The following is a 21,436-nucleotide window of genomic DNA, read 5'->3' as shown; positions in this document are numbered from 1 at the left end:
GAGAGGTTGAGACAGGGAGGAGTATGCATGGTGTTTAAGTCTCATCATACTGGCATGCCAAACCTGGCTTGTCACTCTCTACAAGGAGAAACCTTACTCTTTAGATCCCAGTCTTAACCTATTACCTAGCTAAATTAGATCTCATACTTTGCACTGATGAGGGGCAATACCCCAAAACACCGTGTCAGCAAATTGGGATTCTGGTTTGGTTTTTATCCTAATTGCAAGACTCGTTAAAGGGTCGATGTTGACTTCAAGGATTACTACTTTCAATAGGTGGCACTAGAGTTCATGTACTCTTCCTCTCTGAAGAGACAATTTGCATATTTAATTTCCCAGAGGAGAATGCAAGGCATTTAAGTCTCCTCGTATTGGCATACCAGATCCAGCTTGTCACTGTCATGATCTGAGTTTGATCTGACAGAGTTAATGTATATAGTGAACTTTTTTCCTTGGCTGTGTGCCAACGGGAGTTTTTGCCCCCGGTGGCCATTAGGGTCATTACACGTGTTGTCGTTTGGTCTAAGTTACCCCGGTGGTGGTTAGTGGTATTACACTTTAGTTAAAGTGCACATGATTAATAAAGCAGGTGTGATTGCTCTGGCTCTGCTATAAAAGAGTGTCAGGTGTTGCAATTAGTGTTGGTGATAGTTGTTCTTTTGCAACCAACCTTGGTGGAGGAAGGAGCTGGAGAGAGTTCTTTACACTGTTGTGGAAGGAGTCACAGAAGGGATTTCCTTGCTGCTCTGTCAGAACTTGGTGGCATCTATTCAGGTGGAAGGCTCCATTCGGTTGCTGGACTCTGTGCTGGAGCATTAGCACAGAGAGAGCTAAGTGTTCTTTATCCCTGTTTGTGACTTTCCTTATGTGTGTTAGAACAGTGGTGGGATTAGTTTCTGCACCGACCAATTCCCTAGTGAGGGACTAGGTGCAGGGCGAGTCGGGGTTTCTAGGTTCCCGATCGGCGCCCGGTGCGGAACCGGCATAGGGACTGTTGAGGAGTGCAGGGTCACTAGCTCAGGGGAGTGCAGGAGGTCTCCGCGTCCCCATTCCCTAGTGCAGGGCCCACCACTGTAATTGTTCCCTGGTGTTTACCCTTTTTATTTAAATTCGCCAGCTGGAGGCGGGGTATCCAGTTTTACGTGTACTTCTAAAATTCACCAACTGGAGGCGGTGTATCTGGCTGCACGTCCCATTATTATTTAAATTCGCCTGGCTGGAGGCGGTGTATCCAGGGTTACGTGTGCCATAAATTCGCCCTGCTGGAGGCGCTGTGTCCAGTCACACGTTGGTCGTTACAGTCACTCTCCACAAGGTGAAACCTTACCACTTAGATCCTTAGAGAAAAATATTTACTCAGGGCTCCTAAGCAGACCTACAGTCATCAGTTCCTGAACAAAACTGTCCCAAAACAGTGTCAATCATAGATAAATTCTAGCTGATGGTATTTCTCAAAGCTGATTGTTACAGAGAGAATAAACAGCATCATTGATGTTTTAGCCCTCCATTGCTCTTTACTGCAGTCCCATATTGCATCATGGTTTCTTTGCAGAGGCTTCAGTGGCGTAGCATAGGTTTTCAGAACCTGAGTGCCCATTTAAAATAAATAATGCCCCTATGGAATTTATTAATGCTCCACCGTTAAAACACAATGATGCCCACTGAGTATTCCCTCAAAAAGTAATAATGTCAACTGTGTGCCATTCCCCAATATACTCCTATTATAATGTTTATTCTCATATAATCTGAGAATAAGTCTCTAGGACCCAACAGTAGAAGGTACTCTAGAAAATACAAGTGTGTTAAATGGTGTTCCCCCAGAGTCAGGAGCTAATTGTCATTTCCCAAAATTGACCAGACCTAATGATTGTGGGACTAAGGTGAAGGGATAGGTAAAAGAATGCCTCCTCAAGGCCCAAGAGGAAAAATACAGAGGGTATAATTGGTTGGAACATGTAAGACAATTTAAACCTTTTACCCAGTGGCAGGGACCTTATAGGATACTGGAAAAGGTGAGGTCAACTATAAAGTACACTTACCAATGAAAAGTAAGCCCTTTCCTATATATTATGGCAACATATTAAAACTCTCAAAGGATAGGGGCATACTCAAAACCCCTTGCTTGTTGGCCTGGTCAGAAGCCAACATTGCAGGTGTCAAAGTGGCAGAAACTTTGCCGCCTTCCCAAAATTAGAACAGCTGAAAATCGGTACCCAAAAATAAGGATAGGTTCTTGGAGTTACTAGAATACCCTTGTGTCATCAAGCATGACCCTCACTTTAAGGTCAATTTAAAGCTCTGTAAACTCTGTGTGTTGGCAGATGGTGCCCAGCCCTGGCTTTAGACAGAGGGGGGTGGTATATAGCAAAACCAGGTAGACTAAGGTTAAATCCTAACACTACAGGTTATGATTAGGTGTACCTGACTAGCTCTACTTATAACCTGGCTTTAAAGTTTCCCATTGTTTCAGGTCATTTCAATAACTCCCTAAAATTAATTAGTCCACTATCCCTGCTATAGGAGTTGCAAATCTAAAGAGAATGTGTTTCTAACATTTTGTGTGTTAAAGTTCATTAACTATACTCTAAATCATAATGGTTACTGTGCTATGATGAATGAAAAGGATCAATCAAAACATCCAGAAAAGCAATCCACATCAGTTTTTATGCTTCCGATTGATCTTGGATGTTACTAACTTGTTTTCCAGGCCAATATCTGGAAGCCACACCATGGTGGAGGGAATACGTGTAATTTCAATGCCACTATGTTCTTCAGGCTCCCAGCTCAGACGATAATCTATCCATTGCTAAAAAAAAGTAAAATGGAAGATCATTAGGATCATACGTGAAGGATAATATATGGTTATAAAGGTTAATGTGAACACACAGTTAGTATTCAACATCCCAGTACATGAAAGTGGATAACAAGTCACTGTAGTCAATGACTAACAACCACGAATAGATTTGTCAAAAAGGTACAAAGGATAAATCTTTTTACAATGCATCATTATATTACATACTTACCATTTCTACCCAGACATTGGTGGTCAAAGCTTCCCTTTTTTCATTCTGCAATGGGAATTAAATAAAAAAAAGATGAAAATAAATGTAAGAAGACTATGTGGCTGAGTCATTAAGACTGGCATTGTGCATGCTAGTCTTAACAATATGCCTAATTCATTAGCTGTTGCACACTGCTTAATGAATAAGTGCCAAGGTTAACCGTGGTGTACTACTGGCAGAAACATTCTCCAGTCTTTGACTTTGTATTTCTCAAAAAATTCAGATACAAACCAGACAGGCCTAAATGCATCTGCACTAATACAGGGTGCAGCGGACCCAAGTAAAATGGCAGCTGTACAGGTGCATAAATACCAAATGAAACAGCCAGCCTACAATCAGGGATTGGCCGTGTGGTACACCAGTGCAGAAGAAATAATCCGCATGTGACAGTGTTCACACAGGGAATGCAGGGCTTCTGGTTCACAACCTCTTAGTAACACCATATAGGGGGGCTGCCCAGTGCATGTTAGAGTAGGGCTGGCAAGTGTAAGGAACTTACTGGTGCACTGGTGTACCACACGGCCAATCCCTGATTGTAGGCTGGCTGTTTCATTTGGTATTTATGCACCTGTGCAGCTGCCATTTTACTTGGGTCCGCTGCACCCTGTGTTAGTGCAGGTGCATTTAGGCCTGTCTGGTTTGTATTTGAATTTTTTGGAGGATTTTTTCCTCTTTTTGAGGTTTTCATGTTAGAGTAGGACTGGCAAGTGTAAGGAACTTTGACTTTGTATTTGGCTGCAACTGGAGTTAACTGGAGTAAGTTTAGTAACTTACTAAAGCGGCGTAATTAATCATGAATTTAATGGGCTGGTAAAGCTAAGCCCCGTCCCACCTATGCCCTGCCCATGCAACACCCACATTGGCGTAGCTGGTGGGGAATGAGATATAAATGTCAGAGGTACAATATTTCTGCACAACTTCCTAGTTGTCCAAAAATACTACAACTTATAAAGGTGTTTTATGCCATAATTCTTGCATAAACATCTTAATGCATCACCCTCTAAGACAGGCCTGCACAACTTACTGCCTGTGGGCCACATACTGCCCACCAAAGTATGTTTTGCGGCCCGCAAAGCCCACAAATACATTTGAAAACTGCGGCATCAGGACTAGGGTAGAGCAGCGCTTGTCTGTCCTAGCCGCGACGTGCAGCGGCTTGATGAGGTCAGCACACCACTGACATCATCACACTGCTGCTGGCACAGAGGTGCAAAGGACGCGGCAGGCACCAGTAAGTGCTCCAGGAGCCGAAGATGAAATTTTTGTTTGGTACTTGGTGTTACTTTCAGGGATCCATATTGGAGCAATGGGAGCCATTATGGGGAACACTATGAGGAAATGAGGAACATTATGGTGCAATGAAGGACATTATGGAGCAATGGGGAACACTGTAGGCCATTATAGGGGACCTTATGAGGCAATAGGGAACCTTATGGAGCAATTAGGGATATTATGAAGCAAAGAGTGACATTATGGAGCAATGGGGACCATTATCAGGCAATGGGGGCACTACAGGGAACATTATGGGGCAATTTGCAACATTATGGGTCAATGAGGAGCACTATGGGGGACATTATGGGGCAATGGAGACATTCTGGAGAAATAGGGAGCTGTTATGATTGGGTCACCGAGGAGGAAAGCAAGACCAAGCAAATCCACAGAAAACCAGAGAGGTTGGTAACTAAGCAGACTTCAGACCGCTGATCCTATCCAGACAAACGCAGGTAGGAAAATAGACTGAGCAAACGATGTGGCCCACACTAACTAGACAGGACAGGAAAGGAAAGACTCTGTCTGCAATCACGCAAAAAACCTGCAAAAAATGCACAACACGTCTGATAAAGAAATACTGAAGTCACTAGACTTTGCCCACTATATCAGCACTCTGGCATATTCTGAAAGCAGAGCAAAAAGAGGCCAATCTAATAAGGGACAAAAACAAACTGGCACAAGCAGTAACATAAGTATGGAAATTCAGCACAGCCCCAGCTGGAGCTGGCTGACACACAAAACTGAAATAGACAAAACCAGATCAAATGTGAACAATAGCAAAAGAACACTTAGCTGAACATGCAGGGACTGAGCTGGAAACTAAGACCTCAGGAGGCAGGAAAAAATCACCAGCCGGGATAGAGGGAGTCGGCTGTCCTAAATCCAGTCAGAAACTCCAGATCTCCAGTCATCCTCCTCATCATCAGGTGGCAGGCCTCTGTCAATTAGATCAGCTCCATTACCTCCAGTAACCACCCCAAAAGTTGTTGTCCAATTTGTCCTGAGTACGCTGACACCCCATATGTGGGAGAAAACTACTGTATGGACACACGTCAGGGCTCGGAAGGGAAGTAGTGACGTTTTGGAATGCAGACTTTGATGGAATGGTCTGCGGGTGTCATGTTGCCTTTGAAGAGCCCCTAATGTACTTAAACAGTGGAAACCCCCACAAATGACCCCATTTTGGAAATTAGACCCCTAAGGAACTTATCTAGATGTGTGGTGAGCACTTTGAACCCCCAAGGGCTTCACAGAAGTTTATAATGCCCGGGCATGAAAATAAAAAAATCGTATTTTTTCCACAAACATGGTCAATTAGTCCCCAATTTTTTCATTTTCCCAAGGGTAACAGGAGAAATTGGACCCCAAAAGTTGTTGTCCAATTTGTCCTGAGTACGCTGACACCCCATATGTGGGAAAAAACTACTGTATGGACACACGTCGGGGCTCGGAAGGGAAGTAGTGATGTTTTGGAATGCAGACTTTGAGGGAATGTTCTGCGGGTGTCATGTTGCCTTTGGAGAGCCCCTAATGTACCTAAACAGTAGAAACCCCCCACAAATGACCCCATTTTGGAAACGAGACCCCCTAAGGAACTTATCTAGATGTGTGGTGAGCACTTTGAACCCCCAAGGGCTTCACAGAAGTTTATAACGCTCGGACGTGAAAATAAAAAAAATCATTTTTTTCCACAAAAATGATATTTTTGCCCTCAATTTTTTATTTTCCTAAGGGTAACAGGAGAAATTGGACCCCAAAAATTGTTTTGCAATTTGTCCTGAGTAGGCTGATACCCTACATGTGGGGGTAAAACACTGTTTGGGCGCATGGCAGAGCTTGGAAGGGAAGGAGCACCATTTGACTTTTTCAACTCAGAATTGGCTGGAATTGAGATCAGACGCCATGTTGCATTTGGAGAGCCCCTGATGTGCCCAAACAGTGGAAACCCCCAATTCTAACTCCAACCCGAACCCCAACACACCCCTAACCCTAATCTCAGCCCTAACCCTAGCCCTAACCCTAATGGAAAAATGGAAATAAATACATTTTCTTTTAATTTTATTATTTTTCCCTAACTAAGGGGGTGATAACGGGGGGTTTGATTTACTATTTATGGCGGTTTTTATGTTTGGCAGCTGTCGCACGCTAAAAGACGCTTTTTATTGTAAAAATAGTTTTTGCATCACCACATATTGAGAGCTATAATTTTTCCGTATTTTGACCCGAGTCATGTGAGGTCTTATTTTTTGCGGGACGAGTTGACGTTTTTATTTGTACCATTTTCAGGCACGTGACATTTTTTGATCGCTTTTTATTCCGATTTTTGGGACGCAGAATGAACAAAAACCAGCGCTTCATGAATTTCTTTTGGGGGGGTGCGTTTACACCGTTCCGCGGGCGGTAAAATTGATAAAGCGATACCTCATTTAGGTCGTTTTTTTATGTTTTGCCGGTTTTATGCAATGAAAACTATTTTATATAAAAAATAATTATTTTTGCATCGCTTTATTCTGCGAGCTATAACTTTTTTATTTTTTCGCTGATGATGCTGTATGGTGGCTCGTTTTTTGCGGGACAAGATGACGTTTTCAGAGGTACAATGGATATTTATATGCGTCTTTTTGATCGCGCGTTATTACACTTTTTGTTTGGCGGTATGATAATAAATCATTATTTTTTGCTTCGTTTTTTATTTTTATTTTTTAAGGGGTTCGCTAAAGGGGTTAACTAATGGGATAGTTTTATAGGGTGGGTCGTTACGGACGTGGCAATATCTAATATGTGTACTTTTATTGTTTTTTGTTTTTTTTTTTTTTATTTCCAAAAAATGGATTTATTGGGGGAATATTTTTTTTTTTTTCTAATTTATTTGGCGATTTTTTTCAAAATTATTTTAACACTTTTTTTTATTTTTTTTTTACCTTTATTACATAGTCCCAGGTGGGACATCACTGTCCTGTGACAGATCGCTGATCTGTCACATCACAGATTACTGTGACAGATCAGCAATCTGTCATAGGCAGTGCAGAAGGCTTCCTCATGCCTGCGCTTTGCAGGCACTGAGGAAGCCAGCTTCCTGCAGGCCCCCGTCGCCATCTTGGATTCGGGGGCCTGCAGGAAAGGAGCCCCCCGCAGCAGCGCTGCACATTTCGCTGCCGTGGGGGGCTCAGGGAAGCACAGAGGGAGCCCCCTCCCTGCCGATGCTTCCTTTTAACCCCCGGTACACCACGAACATGTTTGATCGCGGTGTGCAACGGGTTAACGTGTCGGGGGCGGTCCGTGACCGCCCCTGACACATTGTGCCGGGTGTCAGCTGTGATAATCAGCTGACACCCGGCCGCGATCAGCGGCGCTCACCACGTGGGCGCCGCTGATCGCGGTAGACGTGCTATCCCATCCATGGGCATAGGGGCCCGGGTCCCATGGACGGGATAGTACGTCGGATGTCAGGAAGGTGTTAAAATTACATTTAAAATAACAGAAATGCCCAGCAGGCGGCGCTCAAAACACCAATGAATGAAACAGTATAGTCACACAAATAATGTAGCAAAATTTAACTCTAACACAAAGGTAAATACCACTAGATATCCAAAACGGGATGTGGCAAGATAAAGGTAATCCAACCAGGTATATACAACTTGAATAAATGACCTCACTGTCTGTAAAAAATCATATACACTCACTGGCCACTTTATTAGGTACACCTGTCCAACTGTGTGTTAAGACTTAATTTCTAATCAGCCAATCACATGGCGGCAACTCAGTGCATTTAGGCATGTAGACATGGTCAAGACAATCTCCTGCAGTTCAAACCGAGCATCAGTATGGGGAAGAAAGGTGATTTGAGTGCCTTTGAACGTGGCATGATTGTTGGTGCCAGAAGGGCTGGTCTGAGAATTTCAGAAACTGCTGATCTACTGGGATTTTCACGCACAACCATCTCTAGGGTTTACAGAGAATGGTCCGAAAAAGAAAAAAAATCCAGTGAGCGGCAGTTCTGTGGCCGGAAATGCCATGTTGATGCCAGAGGTCAGAGGAGAATGGGCAGACTGGTTCGAGCTGATAGAAAGGCAACAGTGACTCAAATTGCCACCCGTTACAACCAAGGTAGGCAGAAGAGCATCTCTGAACGCACAGTGCGTCGAACTTTGAGGCAGATGGGCTACAGCAGCAGAAGACCACACTGGGTACCACTCCTCTCAGCTAAGAACAGGAAACTGAGGCTACAATTTGCACAAGCTCATCGAAATTGGACAGTAGAAGATTGGAAAAACGTTGCCTGGTCTGATGAGTCTCGATTTCTGCTGCGACATTCGGATGGTAGGGTCAGAATTTGGCGTAAACAACATGAAAGCATGGATCCATCCTGCCTTGTATCAACGGTTCAGGCTGGTGGTGGTGGTGTCATGGTGTGGGGAATTTTTTCTTGGCACTCTTTGGGCCCCTTGGTACCAATTGAGCATCGTTGCAACGCCACAGCCTACCTGAGTATTGTTGCTGACCATGTCCATCCTTTTATGACCACAATGTACCCAACATCTGATGGCTACTTTCAGCAGGATAATGCGCCATGTCATAAAGCTCGAATCATCTCAGATTGGTTTCTTGAACATGACAATGAGTTTACTGTACTCAAATGGCCTCCTCAGTCACCAGATCTCAATCCAATAGAGCATCTTTGGGATGTGGTGGAACGGGAGATTCGCATCAGGGATGTGCAGCCGACAAATCTGCGCCAACTGTGTGATGCCATCATGTCAATATGGTCCAAAATCTCTGAGGAATGCTTCCAGCACCTTCTTGAATCTCTGCCACGAAGAATTGAGGCAGTTCTGAAGGCAAAAGGGGGTCCAACCCCTTACTAGCAGTGACTCAAATTGCCACCCGTTACAACCAAGGTAGGCAGAAGAGCATCTCTGAACGCACAGTGCGTCGAACTTTGAGGCAGATGGGCTACAGCAGCAGAAGACCACACTGGGTACCACTCCTCTCAGCTAAGAACAGGAAACTGAGGCTACAATTTGCACAAGCTCATCGAAATTGGACAGTAGAAGATTGGAAAAACGTTGCCTGGTCTGATGAGTCTCGATTTCTGCTGCGACATTCGGATGGTAGGGTCAGAATTTGGCGTAAACAACATGAAAGCATGGATCCATCCTGCCTTGTATCAACGGTTCAGGCTGGTGGTGGTGGTGTCATGGTGTGGGGAATTTTTTCTGGGCACTCTTTGGGCCCCTTGGTACCAATTGAGCATCGTTGCAACGCCACAGCCTACCTGAGTATTGTTGCTGACCATGTCCATCCCTTTATGACCACAATGTACCCAACATCTGATGGCTACTTTCAGCAGGATAATGCGCCATGTCATAAAGCTCGAATCATCTCAGATTGGTTTCTTGAACATGACAATGAGTTTACTGTACTCAAATGGCCTCCTCAGTCACCAGATCTCAATCCAATAGAGCATCTTTGGGATGTGGTGGAACGGGAGATTCGCATCAGGGATGTGCAGCCGACAAATCTGCGCCAACTGTGTGATGCCATCATGTCAATATGGTCCAAAATCTCTGAGGAATGCTTCCAGCACCTTCTTGAATCTCTGCCACGAAGAATTGAGGCAGTTCTGAAGGCAAAAGGGGGTCCAACCCCTTACTAGCATGGTGTACCTAATAAAGTGGCCAGTGAGTGTATATCAGAACTTGGAGAGTTACTAGAAAATTACTACATAACGCCAGAGGAATAAACCTAAAGAAACTCGAACTGATTATACCTGTGAGGACACTGGTAACCGATAACTGGTGACTGTGAATGGTGCGGCCTCCTCCACACCAACGCACGTTTCGCACTAGCTTCTTTCGCACTAGCTTCTGTCCTGGAGAACCTTACAGTTGGGATTAATGTTATTAATTTAAGGCAGGGTTCCCCAACTCCAGTCCTCAAGGCCCAACCAACCGATCATGTTTTCAGGATTTCCATAGTATTGCACAGGTGAAGCAATTATCACCTGAGCAATACTAAGGAAATCCTGAAAACATGATCTGTTGGTGGGCCTTGAGGACTGGAGTTGGGGAACCCCGATTTAAAGGATTGACCTTACAGATGCATAGTTATCAGTTCTATCAAAAGGTTTACATTACTGTCTACCCTCATCAGTGCAAAGTGTGAGATCTGGTTTGGCTGTGTGAGAGGCGTCTGACCGATATGCAAGAAGTATTATTCCTCCTTGTGGAGAATGACATGCTAAGCATGTCAAGGTGAGGAGACTTAAAGCCGCAATGCTCCTCTGGAAAATATGCTAATTATTATGCAAATTGTCTCCAGAGAGAAAGAGGACTAGAACTCTAGTGCCACCTACTGGAAGTAGCAATCCTAGATGTCAATGTTTACGCTTTAACGAGCCTTGTTACATGTCTTAGGATAAAAGCCAAGCCAGAATCTCAATTTGTAGACACTTGAGCTTGCCTTTTATCCTAAGTCATGTAACAAGGCTCGTTAAAGGGTAAACATTGACATCTAGGATTGCTACTTCCAATAGGTGGCACTAGAGTTCTAGTCCTCTTCCTCTCTGAAGAGAATTTGCATAATTAGCATATTTCCCAGAGGAGCATTGCGGCTTTAAGTCTACTCACCTTGACATGCTTAGCATGTCATTCTCCGCAAGGAGAAATGACACTTCTTGGATAAAGATCTGGGAGCCAATAACAATGTATGACATAGGAAAGATCACTGAAAGAAAAACTGTAGTGAACAACCCACATTTGTGGGGAATTAGGTTTTTCCTCAGCAGATTTCTCTTATGTTATATACTAATATTTCAGTGAGGGCAGATCAGCTGTTTAAAGAGATTGTCTCATGACAGGCATGTATGGCAGATCCAAAGTCAAACAGTAAAGGAAAGCAGTAGATCTGGGTATTGCAGGCAGCTGTGGCGCAAGTGCTCGAAGAGGACTCTTCACCAGTTTTAGCATGTTAAACCGTCCACATCATGGAGTAATCGCTGCAGAGCTGAATAAAAAGGTAGTTTTCAATTTCTTATCTCCATTGCAGAGATATTAGCTAATAAGGTTTATGTGCTAATTTCCACTAAGCCAATGGGATGCTAACAGACTCTTCTCTGGAGAAATTGATCTTTTTATCCTTGCATGATGTTGCCCAATTATATGCAGGAGAAAAAAAAAAATCACCTGCCCCCAGATATTAGACCTGGCTTTCTTTGTGTAATATGGAAAGATGTTTAAAGAAACAAACACAGCTCTGCTGTCCTCCTAATCTCACTGCCTATACCTACTGTGATCACAGTTGGGGAAGTAGAGCAGAGCTATGTGTTATTACAAGCACCTCAGCATATGCAGCTCTCATCTAATGGCAGTTAGAGTAGAGCTAACAGTACCAAGAGATGAAAGCTGCAAGGGATGTTTGTCACACAGCTCTGCTCTACTTCCCTCCTTCGAGGGCGAGTGGTCACATTACTGATGTCACCGCTCACCAAACCATTCAGATGAAGCAGAGATGGGAATCGTCATGGGACATCATTATGGATTAACGGCAGACAGGTGAGAATTACTTTGATTTTTTTATTTTTAGGTTATTAAATGGGTAAACGAGGGCGATTGCCGGGGAGTAATTTGTACAATTAAAGGACTTTTCTCTGTGTGCATCTTTATTAATTTGGACTATGGGGTTAGTAATGGAGGTGTCTGACAGATGACTCTCCATTACCAACCCCTGGGCTTCAAGCCCGGGAGCAAAAAACAGCTGACAAAAAACCTCAAAACTGTTACCCCACTGGCCAACGGCAAGTGGAAAGAGCCAAGGCTAAGGGCCAAAATTCTAATGAATGCTCCATTTCTGGGACGGCTGAGGGTCAATAGCCATGGTCTTTTGCCAGCCTATTAATCTCAGCCCACAGCTGTCTGTATCGCCTTTGCTGGTTAGTAAAAATAGGGAAAACCCGACATTTTATTTTTGGGTTCTCCCTTTTTACTAACCACTAAAAGCTAAGCAGACAGCTGTAATCATTTTTAATAGGCTTGAAACCTTTATAGCTACTGGCCCCTTCCCAAAATAACAACAGCCCCCAGCTGTCTGTTTTCCCACAGCTGGTTAGGAAAAGTAACGATTTTCATTAAAATGATTTATTTGATATGCGCAGACTACAATTGTCATCAGCGTTGCCTGGTATCAATGATCGCAGGGAGACCAGACAACAATGAAGAGATCTGTATTCAGCACTAAGCGCCTAGAAAAGCGCCACCTGTAAAGCTTTTCCCAGACTCCAGTACATGTCACACTTATGACACATGGATATCATCCATGTGACAGTGTGTAGGACATATTGCAGACCGTGCTGCTGGCAAAAAACTGGCATGTCAACGTGTTTTGCACACGATCCGTTGAAACTCACTGACATGTGCGCAGACCCATAGATTTGAATACGTCTATGTGTGCAAGTGTCTCCAGTACGTGTGGAAACTGACACCACACGTGCTGGAGACACTAATGTGTGAAGGGGCCTAACTTGAAGGAGCTGGAGAGGTTTTGCCTCGAGGAATGGGCAAAAATCCCTGTGGAAAGGTGTAGAAAGCTTATAGAGAATTATCCAAAGCAAAATGCAGTTGTACTTACTGCAAAAGGAGGTTCTACAAAGTACTGACTTTAGGGTGTGAATAGTTATGCACAGTGAAGTTTTCAGTTATTTTGTCCTGTTTACTTCACAATAAAAAAGAAAAACAAATGTTCACAGTTGTAGACATGTTCTTTACATAGACAAAAGCAAACCCTCAAAAAAAAAGAGAAATTCCAGAATGTGAAGAAGCAAAACCCAAAAAATGCAGAGGGGGTGAATACTTTAGCACGCCACTGTATGTTGCTTTTTGCAGGGTCCCTATAATGCAGGACTTAGCGGTCCCTGTGCTTCAAAAAGGGGCACATTGAAGAGCCCATTCATGTTTATGCCAATATATTGTTTAAAAATTACTTTACAACTTATAATTTAAAAATCTCCAAAATAATTACAGATTTTACGATGAAAACGTTCTATGAGGATTCCAGAAGAGAGGAGACTTATTAATAAGCACTGACATAAGCCGTGTCTATAAGGATACCGAATACAAGAACAAATGTTATTTCTTTTGGAAATAGTTGGAGTGTGACAAGATTTGGAAACCGCTCTCACTCCTACAACTACTGATTATTTCGTTTCCAGCATTGGGAAGTTCTTCTCTCAGACATTTGTGAGCCCCCTCCACAGTTACGGACCCCTGCTCGGGACGGTTATTCCCATCCTAATGCGGGAAGGATAGAATATTGTAAAATCATAAAGACGAGCTGTAACACAGTCATTTCCTGTAGCTCGATGCCCTGATGTGGCTTTATGCAGCGCTACGCATGAACTGCTCAGGGGTCTGTGATGGCAATCCTGCGCAATATATCGCTGACAGTAGCGATAGCAATGACCAGGGATATCCAACAGATGGTGCGGGCAGCCGGAATACAAATGCTCGTGCTTGTAGAGATGGAGCGGCGGGCACTTACCTAAGGTGGCAAGGAGGGATCTTGGCGGTGCCCTCTGGAGCTTCTAACACATCTGTACATTGAAAAGAAAAATGCCCATCAATCAATGAGAGAAACGTATTGACATTTTCTGCGGAATAAATATTGTATGCGCATGATCCAAAATGCACAGAACACAACAAATGCCACAAGGCTTTAAGAGATGAATGATACAGGAGAATACTGTACATGTCCCCCCACGTAGAATGATTTTCCCACGGTGTACAAACACATCTCTGCTACATCAATATAAACACCCGGCTCTCCCAAATATTTGGTCAGATATTCAGTAACATCCTGCTGGGACCAAATATTTAGGTAAAAGTTCAGTAAACAGATGGTAAATGTCTACAATGTGTTATTTTTCAAACTGGTAATAAATTCATCATGCATTTAAAGGGACTGTCCTCTTTAAGAAACCCTTCTATCATAGACTACTGTAGCAATACAGAACAAGTGTTACTCAGGCCTCTGTATGACACGGCCAAGCGTTGTGTGATGTTTTAGCGGAGAGCACGCGGCCCAGTGTTATACTATGGGGCAGTGCAGGTCTGTGAATATATACTCATGCTAATTCAGGTACATCCGATGACCATGCACCCCCACTCAAGTCTGTGTGTGAGAAACCTCAGACTGCACTCAGATGACATCCGAGTGCAGTCTGATTACCGCAGATGCCAGCAATGGAGGAGATGGAGAAATTACGTTCTTATCTTCTCCACACTTGTGACAAGATTCTCTCACAAGAGACAATCAGATCACACTTGGATCAGAGTTTGATCCAAGTGTCATATGCATATGGCTCGCATGAGAGAATCGACAACGGTGTGAGCGAGCCCTGAAACTCCATGTCACAAGAGAAAATGACATGTTCCAGATTTGAAACACGCACCGCACATCAGGCTACAGATCGTTAAAAAAAAACAAAAACTACAATGGGCATGAGATTTCTATTTCATCCACTTTGTTGGAAAAGTAAGTTGCAGCATCAAAACCTCATAGTGGGAACTTAAAAGGGTATTCCCCATCACTAAGACCCCACCCCAATATGTATAATAATAATAATAGCAAATACCTCCAATTAGAAATGTAGTAGTTACTATATGAGTGGATGTGACAGATTGTTTGTGCTAGTGGTTGTAACCATGGAAACCTAAGCTACTGCAATGCACTAAGCGACATAGTGAATCAGAAGAACTACACTACATTCCTAATTGGAGATATTTGCTAATATTATTATTATCCCTACTATATATTGGGATAGGATTTTGGAGATGGGAATACCCCTTTAACCTCAAAAGGTCTCTCTTTGTCTGCAGCACGTCCATCACATTGACAGCACTGCAGCTAATCAGTGGTGACTGAGAACACTCCTGCGATTCTCGGCCAAGAAAATCGGACCGATTTTTCATACGGCAAGTGTGACGCCGGCCTAAGAAAGACAAAACCTCACTTTTATATTCCTAAATAGTCAGGGCTGAGGTTTATTAACCTTTTGGGTTGATTAACAGCACTGTAATTTTTCAAAAATAAAACAAATAATCAGAAATACAAATTGTGCACATTATATATAAACATCAGCAAAAGTTTGGTTCACCATCCTTCAAATTTGCTATCTACATACCTATCCACCTATCTACAGTATTATCTATCTATCTACTTATCAATCTAAAGTCTCTATCTATCTACTTATCTATCTACCATCTCTCACAGTGACATCACAATAAAGCCGATGTCACAAGTGATGTGATGACATCATCACATTCTACACATTCTATATTCCATTGCTGCGGCCAAAGGGAAATCACTGCCTTACAGACTCCCAGGGGTGAGGCAGCCCCTTATGTTTTTCATGATAAACGAAGCACAAATTTATTCTAAAATGGATAAAGACAGAACAAGAGCCCAAAGAGATCAGGTTCTGAGAGAGAAGAGAGGAATTAAAGAAGAGCAGGTACCATTGTTCGCTTTAGGGCGAAAAGACTCTATACTACCAGACATGGACACTGACAGCCCAGAAATGGCGTCCAAACGACAAAATCTGGAGAAAATGAGAAAGACCAAAAGACATGAGATCCTAACAGAGAGAAGGTATATGGAGACCCTCATGGAGTCTCACTCTGCAGACTCTGCTGAGCTTCAGAGGGCCTTTCTTATCTCCCTGAAAAAAATCGGAGATCTGGTCCCTGAAATATGGAAGATGAACAAAGATGACATCCTCAATAAGCCGGGAAACATCAGCGCAGAGTTAGAGCAGGAAGAGGTTCTCCAAGAACCACCAAGACACGTCACAGTCTCCAGATCTGAAAGTCTGGAGGCACGGAACCTACAAAGAGCGGCAGCCCAGAAGAGGATCAGGAACAGCAGAGATTGGGTTGTCCAATGTAGGAGACGTCTCATCTATGCCAAACCCATTATAAATGGGAATGGTGCATTACGGAGGTCCAGGACATCATCTGAGAACATCTCCATCCCAGAGAACAAACAGCTGAGTGATTCTCCACCACACACCTCACCGGATAAAGAAGAGCCAGGTATGATGGAAACTGCTCTGTATAATAAGACTGGGGTGAGGGGGATTATACTCCTAATATTATGTACAGGCCTCACTTATCAAAATTGCAGAAGAACTGTCCTTCTTGTCCATAGCAACCAATCACAATGCGGCTTCATTGTTCTATAGAATGTTAAGAAATGGAATCTGTGCTGTGATTTGTTGCTATCGGCAACAGGAACACTTTTGCTATTGGACAGTTTTGATAAATGAGAGCCCAAATATTAGACATTTCCGGCTTATTTACATAAAGCTGTGTAAAATTCAAATATTTGCTCTGGAGCTATATTTGATAACCCCTTCTTGACAGGGTAACCTTTGGTTGTTTTTCCTCCCTCCTTTGAAAACCCATAACTATTTATTGCTTAACTATTCGGCCAATTTAGCTGTATGTGGACTTGTGTTTTTTAGTGGACAGAGCTGTAGTTTTGTACACTATTCAATGTTCTGGAAAATGATTCAAAATGCGGTAAAATTGTGGAAAAAGTTATTCAGCCATTGTTTTTGGTTTATTGAGTGGTAAAAATGGCCTTCCAAAATGTTTCTCGAAGTCAGTCACAACTATGGCAATAATGAACATGTATCGCTTTTTTTTTTTTTTAATTAAGTGGTGAAAGGAATTTTAGAACAAAAATGTATAGTGTCCCCATATGGCGAGACATTGTATGTTTTTGATAGCTCGATGGTGCTGTGCGAGGACTTGAGTTTTGCGTGTCGAGTTCTAGCTATTATTGATACCTTTCCTGGGTAGACCGGACATTGTGATATCTTTAAATTGCATTTTTTTAGGTGAACACAGCGCCCTAAAAAAACCCCACAATCCTGATGTTTCAATTTTCTTTTTCTCACTTCAGTGTTTACTGTTTGGGTTAATTAATGTTATATTTTTGTACATCGGATTTATACAGATGGGGTGATACTAGATATGCCAATTAATATTATTTTTATTATTGTTATTAATGAGGCGGCTAATATATTTTTTTAATTCTTTTCTTTAGTCTCCTTAGGGGACTTGAACCTGTGATTTCTTGATCGCTTGTACTATATACTGTGATAGAACTGTATATAGCTAAATTAATGTTCTCATATGAAATTAAGCCAGGCTGGTCTTATCAGAAGGAGGAATATGAAAGACAGGGGCTTTCAGCAGGCCCATGTAGTCATTTCAAACAATTGACCCCCTGCAGCTGTGTCCTGGGGGGAGGGGTAATGGCTGCTGGTGGCACACAAATCAGCACTGACTTCATTTAAATACCACTGTCAGCTTTGAAATGGTTAAACAGCAGTAATCGGAGAACGCTCTGGTGGCTGCAGTTATAGGCAGGTGGATGCTATGTAATACAGCAGGCATTGGTATGACGCATGCTCAGTTCCTGAGTCCGCTCCATACATTTGCTGCACAACATGACAACCATTTACATTATGAATTCGCTAAAGGGTTAATAAATCTTGTATCATCCCAGCAGATGGAATGGATAAGATGTCCCACGACACAATAGACATGCCGGCACAAGACCTTGGAGATGCCAGTGTACAGATTTCTCCACAAAGAGGACTGGTCCACACAGACCAACCTATGGACCTTTTCAGTCTTGAGCTCCTGAAAGATCTTGGAAAAGGAAACTATGGAAAAGTAAGTGTCAATTTATATTTGTCCGTGTTCCTCAATGTATCCTGCACAGATACACAGGAGGGATGGACTTATTCATTACAGGATGTTCATATGTAATGATACTTGGGATAAACTAGTGACATATTACCCAGTAACAGATGGGAGTTTGGTGTGATCTGTTGTGATTTTTCTCCAGGTCAGCTTGGCATCAGATCCAGTCAATGAAGGACTTCTGGCCATTAAGATCATGGACAAGAGATCTTGTGAGGACATAACATACATAATCTCTACAGAGGTAGAAGTCATGAGAATGGCTGCCGGGTGCCCCTACCTAATGTCTATGAGGGCGTTTATGGAGACACCTACGGAGTGTGCAATAGCCATGGACTATATGGCCGGAGGAGACCTGATGCACCACATGAAAGATTCAATGCTGTTTAACACAAAGACAATAAGGTAAAATGTCTTATACTGAATCTAGATAATCTGCTGCCCGCACATTGTAGTCCTAGAGCAATGGAGAATGACAACAAGAGCAAATAATGCGGTGAAAAGGACACACGTGTGTGATCTCCTCATGTCCTCCGTATGATTGTGTATGTAACCACTGATCCACCCTTTACTTTCTACTCCACAGACTCTTTGCGGCAGAGATGGTGTGCGGACTCCAATTCCTGCATGAACACGGCGTCATACATAGGTAATCATTTCACCTCCATAAATCTGTCACCTGTGACTCTCTGTTCTCTCCTTACATATCTATTGTAGAAAGTTCTATCATGAATTATCCTCACAATCACTGTCTGCTCCTTCTCCCTGCAGTGACCTGAAGCCAGATAACATCCTCATCCAAGACACCGGACACATCAAAATCTGCGACTTTGGCGTATCAGTCACAAATGTGTCTGAGGGTGACATAATGGAGTACGTTGTTGGCACTAAGGGTTACATGGCGCCTGAGGTAAGGAACATGTGACTGGTCCCGATAGTAGGATTGAGGGATAATCTGATCCCAATGCATCCTACTCACATCAAATCACAGACCGGTCCTCATAGTATGTGTGCAATTCCCCATCCCGGTATATTCAGCTTCTCTCCAATCTCATGTTCCCACAGATAATGGATGAAGAAGGATACAACCATCTGGCAGACTCCTTTTCCTTTGGAGTCATCCTATATATGATGAGCGTAGGGGACTGGCCATTTTACAGCAAAGGCTCAACGGATGAATACCACCAGTCTCTACGTGAGCACATCCCTTATTTTCCACCAGGGATGTGCACTAATACCATTGACATCATAAAAAAGGTGAGTAGTATCAGATGGATAAAGATGGCAGTGGATTACAAGAATAGATAGAAGATAAGATGTGGACAGTCCATAGACATTGTGTAATAACTTATCAGTAATAATATATAATCTAATGACTAATGGTCTCTTTAGTTTTTTAGCTTCTCTGCAAAACTCCATCTGCCCGATTGGCCATAAAGTCATCCATCAGGTCCCACCCGTTCTTCCACTCCATAGACTGGAGCGATGTGGAGTGCGGCAGATCCGACCCACCATTCCCATATTGCTATGTAAGTATAACACATACAGACATCCATAATGTTATCACTACCCAGAAACGCACTTACCCACTATATCCCTTATTGTTATATCTCTCAGTACACTGTATATACTGAATGTGAGGAGCTGATTCTCAGACGTGTATATTTCTCTTCTAACAGCAGGACTATTAGGCTGATAACAATCAGCCCCATTCCAGTAACATCCAGGAATGAAGATTTACAATTAATCAGATGAGACAACGAAACTGGACTTTCTAATTTACCGGACTGTGACAAACCTACCGAGCTTCCACCACAGAACATCCACGTAGATTTGAGCACCAAACATCCAGGGATTTATTCCGATCGCCATACTTGGGTTCAGGAAGGAATTTTTTTCCCGTGATATGAGGATAATCCAACAACAAGTCCTCAGGGTTATTTTTCGCCTTCCTCTGGATCAACATAGCAAGTAATTAAAGGCTGAAATTGAAGGCCTTCTTTTAGCTATGCTTGCTATGTCACCATCTGGATGACTCATCTACAATGTGGTGGTAAGGAGAAGACTACCAGATATGGACAGACAGAAGGCAGCGGCTGCTCCTTCACCTACCAGATATTTACGGAAAGAAGGAAGCGGATGCTCCTTCTCCTACTTGGCCATGTACAGACAGAAGGAAGCGGCTGCTCCTTCTCCTACTTGGCCATGTACAGACAGAAGGAAGCGGCTGTTCCTTCACCTACAAGGCCATGGACAGATGGAAGGAAGCGGCTGCTCCTTCACCTTCCTGCCCATGGTCAGACAGAAGGCCATATGGTTAATCGCGATGCTGCAGGAATCCAGGAAAACTCCAACTACTCAGATCACATCACACATTCCAGCTCTTCTCCTCTCTGTCATGTGTGATCCAGACATGGATGTCCAAAAACGGCACAAGTGCAAACCAAGGCCCGTGGAGCAGAATCATCATCATCTGCTCCTTTCTACAAAAAGTGACAGTACTTATACACTGTCTTTTATCATTATTGCAAATTATTAACAACTTTATTGCATTAAAAAATGATAAAACATCTATATTGCTTTTGGTTAGATTCTTCTCATATACAGACATGTTTTTCAGTATTTTTATAGGTATCATGATTAGGGTCAGAACAAGTTATTTTGGTGCCTTAGGCAGATAGAGCCAATGGTGCCCCCCAGCAGACTATGGTAACAGGACCCCTAACGTAGTACCTCCCCTCTCTGATTGGTCAGGTAACAACCTCTGATGACCACTTCTGCTACAATTATTACTTTTTAAAAAAAAAAAAAATACTAGCAAAAGTAAAAAAACTATCATGTATTATGGGTGAGGCTTACCAGGGAGCACAATTTCAAAGTTATATGCAGAATCATTCATTGTTTGTGGATTATTTACACATTCCAATTGAAAATGTCCAAAATTTTTTACCTTGGATCTGGGGGGAGGATGAAGTAGGGTCCGAGCAGCACCCTGAACCTCGTTACCAGACGTTAACCCCCAGGGGGAAGGGGTGATCCTGATGAGACTCAGATATCTAGGCTCACTTGGACTGTACTGTGCTGTCAGGGCAGGAAGTGGAGGAAGGTAACTAAGGACGTGGAATAGGGGATAAATCCCAGTTGACGTAAACACAAAGGCACACAGCTGAGTAGGTCATCTGAGACGGTGGAGGAGGATGAAGACGATGCGTTTACGTTGCGCAGTACGGCGCACATAGTGATGTAGCCATGACAAGCAATTTCCACAGCCACAACTTGGCCAGCAGAGTTTATGGGTCTGCAGCTTGCATGGGTGGCAAGGTCTGCCTAGCC

At 43.1% G+C, this 21,436-nt stretch overlaps 1 protein-coding gene across 1 annotated transcript in view; it reads right to left on the bottom strand.

The window, feature by feature from the left end:
• LOC141100703 (acetylcholine receptor subunit gamma-like) overlaps positions 1-21,436 on the bottom strand; it is a 73,029-nt gene that overhangs the window by 24,452 nt on the left and 27,141 nt on the right. Inside the window, exons 2-3 of the mRNA XM_073589340.1 lie at positions 3,024-3,068; positions 2,697-2,806 (exon numbers count right to left, since the gene is read on the bottom strand). Coding sequence (XP_073445441.1) covers positions 2,697-2,806; positions 3,024-3,026 — 113 coding nt within the window. The 5' untranslated portion in view covers positions 3,027-3,068. The remainder of the gene's footprint in view (positions 1-2,696; positions 2,807-3,023; positions 3,069-21,436) is intronic.

The sequence above is a fragment of the Dendrobates tinctorius genome, unplaced genomic scaffold, assembly GCF_039654945.1.
Source record: "Dendrobates tinctorius isolate UK_male_01 unplaced genomic scaffold, ASM3965494v1 ptg000107l, whole genome shotgun sequence".
NCBI lineage: Eukaryota > Metazoa > Chordata > Amphibia > Anura > Dendrobatidae > Dendrobates > Dendrobates tinctorius.
This window is presented reverse-complemented; position numbering and strand designations above follow the sequence as displayed.